Raw genomic sequence first — 12,327 nt, 5'->3', positions numbered from 1 at the left:
AATAGAACATCGAGGTAATGCATAATTATTTGAATAATACAAAAATCCGTTTCATAATTATGGTTCCCTGTGATGATCCTTATGAATTAAGTGCTTTGTTGTACATTTTTGTGTAAATTTATGTTTCTGCGTCTGTGCGTGTGTAAGGACCTGCATACATTTCTATCTACGCGCATCGTATGTAATACCTCTCTCTTTCAATTTATCCCTCACTACTCGGTCACTCAGGTGCTAAAGTTGACGTTCATGTTGCAATATCTAAAATCGACACCTCGTCGGTGATTTTGCAGTCAGACATTAAACCACGAGTAGGTTCGGAAGCAATACACTGCGACCTGAAAACCTGCCATGTCAACTCAAGTAAGTAACCTTTTCAAATATTTTTGAGTGTACTGCACAATCGTATGTCCGCGTTCGTGTGCTCAAAGGCGAAACGACGTAAATCAAACCATACTTTACCGTACCACATCGTACCATATTGTATCATACCATGCCAGTTGTGGATAACTCTTAGTAGAAATAATTCATTCCTCGAATACCTCACCTATGTGCATTTCTTTCATAATTTCATTATAAAATTCATGCACCTTAATAAGACCATATCTATGATTATAATTTCTACATAAATTTTATCAATTTCATTGACAGGAAATGTTACCGTTTTGAACCAGTGCATCACCACTCCTGTGTACGACATTGGGCTTGACAATCATTACCAAGTGCCCGACCTGGAGCCGTCTACAAGGTACTCCGTGCGGCTATCCTGCCGTTACGGATGTGGCGAAACATCCAAAGAGATACAGATTACAACATTGCATTTGGAGAGCAACGTCGAGAACAGTAAGTTCGCCTCTTTTATTACACACGCAAAATCCGTGTCAGTTTTATGTCATTATGCTTAGTTTCATTTCATTTCATTTCATGTCATGTCATGTCACGTCATGCCATGTCATGTCATGTCATGTCATGTCATTTCATTCATTTTATTTCATTTCACTTCACTTCATTTCGTATTGTTTATTTACTATTTTCAGCCAACCGCACGGTTTGAATAATACAACACTTATATTTGCTCATCATCACCTTTGGTCCCTTTCACGCACGCACACACACACACACACACACACACACTCTCTCTCTCTCTCTCTTACAGACACATAGACACACAGACACACACACACACACACACACACACACACACACGCGCGCGTTTGTATTTACATAAACGGACACCAACAACTAATACTCACGACACACCCAGTACGTACACATGAATTGAAAACATGGTTAATCTGTCAGGTAAATGCAATAAATACGCCTTCAGTATATGACTCCGTTGTTTATTCCTCTGAAATGGAAAATAATATTTTGAATATCTCATTTAAAAAAATCGCTGAATAATTTACAATTTCATGTAATACTCTCGTCAATCGAACATCTTGTATGTAGCAGAGAAAGACAACCTATAAAAGTAATATGATGTGCACTCTATAGACAGACATTTTTTTGGAGTAATAGTACATATTTCATTATTGTCTGATTCGCATAGACTATGCCTATAAGCAAAATTATTGCGGATAAATGGACTTTGTGTTTCTACAGGTCAATATCATCGCAGCACAATGGACATCTCATAGCACTGCACACCCTCTGCACCGATGTTCACTTTGGGAGTGGCGACATTTCTGTATAGTGCAATTTATGGTAGTTTACTTTAAGCTGTAAGTTTACCTAGGGCTTATTCCCTATACGACAGGCAAGCTCCGTCCTTAAATATAGTCCCCAACATTTTTTTTTTAACAATTATTTGTTTCTTGTTCAAAATATTGTTTAAAGTGTTCATTTTTGACATAACTAATAGACTGCCATACTGTAAGCCTACTTACAATATTCAATTGTATTACAAATCAAGAGTTTGTTCGCAAAAACCGATAAGACCCTATTTGCCAAATGGAGATATTTGCGATTAAAGGTCAAGAAAAATAAAGAGAATAATAAGAAAAATTTTGCTTCTTTTGACGATAACTTAAAAAAGATGTACCTTTATATGTGGTGACCAATGTATCACTCAAAAAGTATTATTTTGTACTTTATGACAGAGATCGTACTTCAAAAGCTTCAAAAATGGACTTATCTGTTTTTGCCAACAATCTCCTCAAATGTACATGTCTTTAAAAGTTATTCACACAGCTATCTGACATTTTGATAAGATTTTTTTTCATTCCATTGAAAGATGTAAGACTGAAAAGAAGTGAACTAAATATTGTTCCTTACTTTACCAGGAAACTTTAATCTTAGCTCATTACCTGTCCCAGTATATATAACTGTTTTATAAATGATTAAAGATATTGTACTTAATATTCAATGGGGATGGTATGTGGAGGTAAGGACAATTGGAAAATATTAGAATATTACATGTGTTCATGACCATTATCAATGTCCCACGTTGTCTCATAAATCCAAGAAAATATTTTGATCTACAACTTTTGAGCCTCTGTCAGTGTTTGAAGAGATTTGTAGCTTTCATTAATGAGTATAGATTTATGAAAGTAGTCAAATAACGATCAAACTCGGTCAATTTGAGCAATTCGAAACGAAGGTAAATACACACACAAAATTTTGAATTCAATGCCGAGAGTCTATGGCAAAATCACTTCACCAGTTTTTGTTTTCACCAGTCTGCCAAGGGATTCAAAATTCAATTTACTGCTACATAGGGTTCTTGTCACTTAATCCTCATACATGCATATACTTTCATTTTTATAATCATTTTTACTGTCTGGCCTACTCTGTAATGCTAATGGCTTTGTCAATGTCACTACTGGCACGGAATTGGCGCAAAGCCACAATAGGCAGAAGAGCAATGGGTCTATGTCCTAAGTATTCCGAATAAACAAATAGACGAATATAATTCAATAAAGAATTCCGTAACGCAAGTTTCCACTTTAATACAGGCATCGCATTCATTTCATTGGATGCACCTTTTGGAATTTCTGAAAGTAAACATTTACTAGATGATAGGTTAGCACGGATCGTGCTATTTTTTGTCTAACGTAATACAATGTTAAGAAGTAATATATGAGTTAGACAGATGTTTGACTGAGCGATTTGTTAGAGTAATTATAGGGGCTTATGGTTAGTCAAAACAAAGGGGTTTAGAAATAAGCCTGTGCATTTTTTTAAAACGATTATTATTATTAATCGTGTTAATATTTCATTCAAGATTTGGTTCGAGAGTTTGTTTTCGTCATCATCGCCATCATCGTCGTCAGCGCTTTTGTGATAGTCGTGACAGTGTCCATCGTTCTCAGAACTGTTGTCAGAGGTATTCCTTTTGTGTGTGTGTGTCGTGGAGTAAAGATTTACCAATTATTTTTGTAAGATAAATTAAATCAGTTACATGAAATGGAGCAAATAGCATAAACTAACAATGCATTATTTCAGATGTCGTACAGCATAACGGACAGTAGGCATAAAACAAGATCAATTATACAAGACTTACGAGTTAAAAATAAGAAGAAAATGTACACATACCGATTCATATTAATGATTTTACAATGTGAATGTGGTTGTGTGAGGTCAGTACAAAGTTTAGTGTGCATGTGTGTGTGTTTGTTTGTGTGTGTGTGTTTAGAGGATAGGGAGGTAGGGGATTTTTATTAGCTTCTTAGTGTTCGTGTTTGTAAGTTTATCACTTTATTTGCATCCACAATAATTTTACATCTTCTTTATTGACAAAAATTTGTGTGGGCAAAGATTCCTTTCCTCTGTCTCTGATTCTCTGATTCTTTATCTGATTTCTGATAAATCTACTCACAATGTAACCTATGGGTTATCCCTTTCTGTGTCTTATGGTATAATATTTGCATTATACGAAAAGTTGACACCATTACAAAGTCATAATGTCAAAGCAATTCGAATTTCACCGCTTGTAAAACTTTTGATTCGATTTCATGTAACGTAGTTCACAGGTTTTGCAGCTGTTTTCCACTAAAGTTCTTTCTTCTTTTATATCTTTATTATAATTTTGTGATTAGGAAAACTTGCCGTCTCTCAAAGTAGAGTTGAGAATGAAGTAATTCCACACATGGTTGCGTCACCTGACAGCGATCGTCGCTGGAACAACCTCTACACGGTAACATAGACTTTTCCTTGAAAAGTGAGATTGAAAACATCTGCAAATGATTGTTAAAAGAATGATGCACTTTCAGTTGAGATGGGGCCAGGTTTCAGATTTCCAACTTTTTTGAGAATCATATTTTGAGATAATGAGAAGACCCTTACGAAATATAAAATCGGATATCATTCTCAAAGGAAACCACGATTAATTTGATGAAAATTGGTTGTAAAAGAGCTGAGATATCCAGAACAAAACGATCCCTCATAAGAGGTGGGACCCACCATCTTATTAGCATCGCTATGTTTTAATTTGTTGTTTGGATGTCTCAGCCATTTTAAAACTGATTTACACTGTATGAAATTTGAATTCCTCTTACAGTAATTTCCTTTTTAGTGATTCACAAAGTGGTTTCTAAGTATCTTAAAAAAAAAAAATCACAGCTGAATCTTCAACTCAACCAATACCATAGCATCTCGTTAAGCTCACCGGAAAAAGCACCTAGATGTAAGGCTGCATTCATATAATATCAAAAGGAAGCAGAACTAAAATGTCACTGCATAAGAAAATGAAAGGATAAGGTCCGAGCCGATGTTATCCAATCTTTTACCTCTTGCTGATGTTGATGAGTTCCAGTGCTACTTACATCAAGTGTTCATGAAAATACGCTGTATCATCCTCAAAGCAAAGCATAAGAATGGAAAGTGCGCTTTGTCATGCATTTGTAAACCTCCATTACTGCATCGTCATAACCTGGTCAATGTACCATTATATTACATTGCTTTCCCCTCTCCTTTTCCCCGCAAATTTCCTTATGTCATGAAAGCGGATAAATTGCTGCAATACATCACAAAGACAATGAAGGGAGTTCACTTCAAACTTCATTGCACTTTCGTTCCCAAAAGATGTCAATGAGCCGCAATGTTTTGAATTGGGGTAATTTATTGTTTAGCATCGTAACCACTTCAGAATGTATTATTCAGGGCACCACGTGACTGCCTGTAATGGTAATCCCCAATCTCACTTTCATTGAATATTAAAAGTGCTGAGCTCCGAAGGATTGTTTTAGTTTCACTTTTAAATATCAACTGACATATTCTTTCTTCCTTCTTCTTCTGTTTCTTCTCTGGATTGACAATAAAGACAATGAAATGGATTTCATATTCTCTAAGTAAAAGAGCTATGTGTATCTATTTATAAACCGTGTCTATCCGAACTTCTCAACCTCCTATATCAAATTACTAAGGTGTGGTTAGTCAGCAGGTTTGATTTGTTTACCCTGTGAGTGTGTGTTTCTTTAAGTGGAGGAGCTTGTTGCGTGTTGGGGATATACATGGCAAAAGATCAATCCTAACAAAGTGGGTTCTAGGGATTAAGAATAAAAAGGAGATGGAAGAATGGTTTGTGATTATTGTGATCACATTATCTTGTTATTTTCATTGTTGCTCTAGTCCGTCTTATTGTTGATTTTGTAGTGTTTTGGGTGCTCCTTTTTTTGTTTTGGTGTCTTATATGTCAAAAAGACGCCAAATTCGTTCAGAAGGGAAGGTGACATGAGAATGCATAAGTTCCTTTGGCATACAACAGATTGACGAGCTAAGGGAAGAAGATTCGGCCGTCTACCAAGAGATCAAGGACTCCATCATCTCTGGGCAAACGTCTCCAACTGAATGGCGGTTCACTCGACAGTTGTGTTCCAGCGATCAGCCGCCAGAATTGCCGCCGTTCCTTCGCCAATCTTCCACTGACAGCCAGAACTCGTCCATCGCTTGCACGCAGGACGGCTACGTACCGATGTCGCCCAAGTCTGATCGATACGGCGGAGGAGACACGCTCTACATTGCAATGAGGGAAATAGCTAACTTGCAGTGAGACGCAATAAGTAGTAATGTATACTCCCCATATACCGAAGTCATCGCAACCGGCGGGTTTCCTTCCGTTGTATCGAAAGTTCATTAAAACCAAACGGTAGAGTGCATTAAGAATGTGAAATATGCTCCTTAGAGATGATAATGTTGGGACCTGAATGTTGATTTCGTTGTAACGAAAATTCCGATATAATCGTGTCCATTATAATGGGAGTACGCTGTATTGGTCTTTGTCGTTCCCAGTGCTACTGACCACAAGTCATTTACATGATAATATTTTCTCATCTTTCTTCACGAATAAGACCTTATTCCAACTGAATGACACGAAATATCCCTGATTTGGTTGTATATTTTTAATAGGTCTTATGTATATAGCATTTTTCGAGAGACTTTCATTCTCGTGTCTTACATTCCTCTATACCATAAGGGTTCCCAAAAAAACATATTAGAAATAATAATAACTATAGATAGAATGTGCTCCATGCTATTATCAATGCTAAAACTCAATTGGGATATTCTTTTCGTTCCAATGCAGCTTTCAGACATATCTTTGCAGGGTTTAATGCAGTTGTATATCACTGCATTTACCGAGTCAGTATTGTTGTAAAAGTGCAAACTAGAATAGGAATTGAGCTAAATGACCAGTAGAGCGTAGACACAACATGCTTTGCTTGTCTTTCGGTGTGTGTGTGTGTGTGTGTGTGTGTGTGGAGCGTAAAAATACTGTAGACAAATACCATTTCGAATATCCTCTCCTTATCACGATATGTAGGTCTATTTGGAAACCCTACATTACACGTTTAAACGTGTCATTCTCATCGTCACTGAAATCTTGCAACTTCACAATCCCTCGCTCATTCTCCCTCTGTCTCTCCCTCTGTCCCTCTCCCTCTCTATCTCTCTCTCTCTCTCTCTCTCTCTCTATATATATATATATATATATATGCAATATAAACTAAGAGAGAAAGAGAGAGAGAGAGAGATTTCAATTGCATTTGTCGTAAGGTTATACCAACTTATTAACAAGATTAAGATGAATTAAGTATAAAAGACATCCATAGTTTAATTTGCCCATCTCTTCTGCGTGAAATAAGTGGTCTCTTCTATCGCTATTATTGTCCTTCCTTAATGTCAATGTATGAAATGTTTATGAGACTGGCGCTAAATGTATCCTAGGGCTCGTTTTGTTTGTTCCTCTATCATGTCGTAGTGTATACGATACCGCTAACTAGTCTAAAATTCACAGACACAGACTTCATTTGTCATTTTACATATGTGTCTGTGACCAGTTAAATGATACGTGAAAAGCCTCATTTCAAATAATGTGTGGTAAGAGTACTTTCCGCGTATTATTTGACTGGTCACAGACACCTCCATAAATCCATTATATCACTATTCTCCCATCACGTTTTTAAAATCCTCAAGTGACTATGTATTGTTTATGTCTGTTTAATTGCGTTATATGCATTTCTGTGATTTGTCAAAAGTGTGTGTGTGTGTTTTACACTTTACTGAGGAGGAGCTTGTCTCAATAATCTCGTAATTGCCACAATGCGCCTGTATACGTAGAAAACAACAACAAAAGGATGATGTAGACTACTAGACGTATGTATTACCGAAAGTTGTCTGTTTAATCGGAAAGAATTGCTCTTTGTGACGTAGTTGTTGCACGGAATGTCGCTTTCATGAGAAGGAATCTAGTATCTTTCAGGGAATGCTAAGCTGTTGACCAGTTCCAGAAATTCCTAAATAGAAATGCACTTGTAGCTCATGGACACACTTTTGGTTTAGCTAAACAACAACCATCAAAATAATGAAAAGCATTTAATTTCACTCTCAATATACTTGGTATGATGCAGTTTGAACATCCTCATGCAAAATAAATTCAACGAGCTACAAGGACAAGATAAGCTTCTAGCTAATACTTTTGTTCGATTTTGAATAGAAAGTGAAAAGGTGATGTGTTGATAATCGAGCGGAATTAAGCATTTTCCGAGAAGTGTCTGCTTACCATTTCGCAGAATCTTGAAAAACCGAAGATGGATTGCCGCTTAGAATGGAGTGAAAGGTTCTTTGCAATCCTTCTTTTCCCGTAAACAGAAAATGAAATGATAGACATAATGAGGAAGTATTGATTGATGACACTTATCAGTGATTCATTGCACCGAAAAAAAAAATCCAATGACAGTGATCGTTGAAAAATTTGTTATCATGTGAGTGGGAATATTGTTCCTGAATTAAGGAGTGGTCTCGTTTGACTGGTAAATCAAACACAAGGATCCCAATATTCGTAGAAACAGGGCCTGTTGAGCATAGCCTTTGTTTGAATGTTTTTTTTTTCAAGGTAAATTTTGCACAAACAAAAAAGACGTAATAATAGCCTGTCATAACGTCTTTATAACGTTTATTCTCTTTTGGCAAAAAAAAAAAGAGAAAAGTATAGTAAAAGGTAACGTGTTTCAGCTGAAAAATATGAATGGAAGTGAGAAAGTACTTTGTAAATCATGGTGACATTTTGTCTTGACATGATGACCAGTATAAGCAAAGGTACTTTAAAGGGAATGCCGTCCGAGTTGAAAGTTAGTCTGAAAAAAAAAAAATGATAAATTAAGATAGCATAATAGTCAACATTTCATTGAAATCGGAATAAAGGTAAGAAAGTTATAAAATCTGAAATATTTGATACATTTGGCAAAGCACTTTTTTAATGATTTCAATGTTTTGACTGTGCTAACTTCATTTTCCATTGATATATATATATAATATTAGTAGTAGTAATATTATTATGATTTAACAAAAGTGCACTACATATTATTATTTCTACATGAAAAAACGTTCAAAATCAGCCAGATATATCAGGAATTTTAGACTGGCGCAAATGTATCATGATTATTGCATTTGACGGAGAAAAATGAGTATGATAATTTCAAAGCTGTGAAAACTGTATGCCAATTTAAGAGGTGATACCGTCATCGGATACAAAGTTTGGATATTCATATTAACTGTCCAACAAGTGTTTTCATTACCGTGTTTGTACAACATTTTCGCAGTTTTTCTTCTGAGCTTTCGACATGTCCGTAATTCCCGTTTACATCTTTATATTTCGTGTATGCAGTTTTTAAGCACATACAGCTCTACTCACACCCACGTGCCTTGATGATCAATATGGAAAATGTTCAAAACCTCGGACGAGCTCGAAAAATAAAATAAACAGAAAATATCTGAATTCTGCATGCTACAAATTTTGACAAGTGTTAAAAAAGCTTCCACCGATTTCAAATTGTACACTTTACTCAATCTGTCAAAGTGTATGTGTGTATGTAAAGCAAAATGAAAATAATTGAATGAATGAATGAATGACTGTAAGTGTTCATATTTGTTGTTGTTGTTGTTTTTGTTTTTTTTTGTGTTTTTTTTTTTTTAGTGTGATGTAATGCACCGTATCATCACTCACTGAAATAAAATGGGCTCAATCTTCTTTTCGATTGCAAACCGTGCATTAACTATCGTGGTCTCATATTTTATTGTGAAACAGATTTTTTCGATGATTGCTCCTCTTTATCATGACCATGCTGACTGAGTTGTTTTTTTTGAATTTTTAATTACTAGTATTGTTTTCTATTTTCCGTCTGTAAAAACGTGTCGAGGGGAAATCGCTATAATTAAGAAAATATTACCACTTTGACCTGGAACTGGTCAGTGATTGAAGCAATAATATTGTGAGAGAGGTTGTGGTGAGGAGGTTCACTTTTTTGTCTCTGTTTTATTTCTTTAGTTTGCTGTTGGCTTTTGCTCCTTTATGCGAGGAATGAAAGTGCATAAATTTGCTCCCATTTGGCCCTGGTGCAAAAGGTGCTATAATAGTGTGACACTGATAGATGAAAAGTTTTAGCAGATTCTGAAACATCTCGAGAGGCTAATTTTTCACATCCACTATACTCTGTATATCAATTAGTGTTGTGTGGCAAGAGAATGTAGAACAACAACAACATTCCTAATGCTACTTTAAGAAATTCATATCTATCCAACAAAATAAAAAAACGAACATTTTGAAACAAAATACCGAGTTGATTATAATAGATTGTTATACCATAGATCCTGGGCGTGGTTCATTTTCCATGAAGGATCTAACATAGTCCTTCTTGTAAAATTGCGATAAAAAAAATGCATTTGTTTTTACCAGTTTGTAAGAAGTACATTATGCAAAGGTTGTAAAACAGGTTATGAAATATAATTATGCAATTACATAAGATAACCAAGAATAGCAATGCACACTTTCCAAGGATTACGAAAAAAGTAAGCATATCAATGAAAAGTAAGGCTTGTAAAACGTCGATCACTTCAATGTATTAATTTAATATTTCCAAATGAAAAAAAATCCCAGCTTAGGAGCTATAATTTGAGTTAGGGATAAAAATAAACAATGTAAAAGTGTTAATCAGCATGATCAAGGCTGAGTTTTTTTGTTTTTTGTTTTTTAATCTACACAGTGTGTACAATAGCTATACATAACACAATTGTTTCCAGAAAATCCCGTTTACAGTTAGGCTTTATTGAGAAAAGTGTAGTGATATCTTTTTATGTTTTAGTATTCACTGCGCATTCTTATACCGTAGGATGTTTTGTGATACAATATTTTCCCACAAATGCATCAAATATGATAACTCGAAACATTTTGTGTGTGTGTGTGTGTGTGTGTGTGTGTGTTTGTCATCACTGCTTCCAATGGTAAACAGTACCTTTAAGAAGTTTAACTAAATATCCCCCAGAAATGATTCATGTGCAGCAGGTTCAATAATGAAGGACATCATAATGACATTACAAAACAGTTACTTTAAATGTGTTACAATCTATACGGACAAAAGCAATTGAGCTGTGTGTACCCAGAAAGCATGGACGCAACAATACACACACATACACAGAATACAATCATACATACATACATATATTATGTTTATTCAAGTATTTCATATTATATATGAAAAACCTCATATATAACGTATGGTGTATTTCATGTAATTCGTATCATAAAAACCTCAAACCGAAGAATCTTGTATTCATACTAAATGCTATATAGTATGAACACATATCATCTTAGTTTTGAGGTTTTTGCAGAGTTTGAGGTATCTCTTTCTTTAAACGCCCACGCTATCAATGTAAACCCCTCAAGAAGTCTTGATGAATCATAGATTTCTGAAGTCAGTATAATTTTGATAAAATTTGACATGACAAGAAGGCCTGATTAATTATCTTTACAACATCAATTCACCTGTTTCTACATTCTTGGGATGCACACTACGACTGAGTATCAAGAAAGGGTGAATTACAAATTTGGCAAAATGGAGCAGACGTGTCAAATCAAAATAATAGTGTACTCCCTATTCGTTTTGCTTTAAGGGAAGCATAAACTTGAAAAGAGTGCATTGTGAGATTATCACTACAAGGCTTCATCTATGAATTGTGTACAATCTGTAGATTGAAATTAAACAATACGATTAATGAACATATCTAATTTGAAATGGGAGTTTTGCGAGTGTTCTGTCCCCATATTCAGCCGTTCTGTTTTGCACATTCCAGAAACATCTAGTAATATCAGGTGAGATGTCATTTCAAAGATAATCAGGCTATCCTATAATATTGTATTCAATTCAATTCAAAGTTTATTTCATTTTCCGACATAACATATGTTTCACTTCTTTTGATAACAGAGAACAAGGTAAATAGAACATAGTGAAATGAAAAGACTGTACAATAATTGAGGACCTTTAGTAATCATACATTGTATAGTAAAAAAGAAACAGAAGTGATCGAAATGAAGTACATGTATACCGTGCGAAAAATGGAGGGACCCACTAAAAAGACAGAGCTTGTAGTGTGTGGGCCCCTCTGGAGAAGAACATTGATGGAATCGAATCATCGTAGATACAAAAGATAACAAAGTGGAAGAAGTCTGGATACAAAAGATAATAAAGTGGAAGAAGTCTGGAAGCCCACTAAAAATTAGATTACCATATATACACTTTCATAGACGCGAACAAACATGAAACAGGACTAGACAACGAGACAACTACTGAAAAAAAAAGGTTGTACAAGACAAACGGAATGGACAAGACTGACAAACTGAAGACAAAATAGCAGACAAAAATGCACAACAGAAACAGAAACAGAACAACAGAAACAGCGATCTTCGGCAGAAGCATGCCAAGAGAATAAGAGGATAGTTGTAGGGGAAAAGTAATATTTTGACGCCTGAAATAAGACAAGAAAATAGAAAATAGAGGGACGTATGAACAGGAGTCACATACGGAAAGTCAACTTCAAGACGCTATGGGCAAAATGGCG

At 35.3% G+C, this 12,327-nt stretch overlaps 1 protein-coding gene across 1 annotated transcript in view; it reads left to right on the top strand.

Annotated features, from left to right (window-relative positions):
• The window catches only part of LOC139708287 (uncharacterized), a 23,196-nt gene extending 14,478 nt beyond the window's left edge, over positions 1-8,718 (top strand). Inside the window, exons 5-9 of the mRNA XM_071620254.1 lie at positions 229-360; positions 649-840; positions 3,224-3,325; positions 4,038-4,135; positions 5,705-8,718. Of these exons, the coding sequence (XP_071476355.1) occupies positions 229-360; positions 649-840; positions 3,224-3,325; positions 4,038-4,135; positions 5,705-5,989 (809 nt within the window). The 3' untranslated portion in view covers positions 5,990-8,718. The remainder of the gene's footprint in view (positions 1-228; positions 361-648; positions 841-3,223; positions 3,326-4,037; positions 4,136-5,704) is intronic.
• Positions 8,719-12,327: the final 3,609 nt, after the last annotated feature.

The sequence above is a fragment of the Diadema antillarum genome, unplaced genomic scaffold, assembly GCF_040938485.1.
Source record: "Diadema antillarum isolate AM-2024a unplaced genomic scaffold, OU_Dant_1.0 seq00001324_RagTag, whole genome shotgun sequence".
NCBI lineage: Eukaryota > Metazoa > Echinodermata > Echinoidea > Diadematoida > Diadematidae > Diadema > Diadema antillarum.
This window is presented reverse-complemented; position numbering and strand designations above follow the sequence as displayed.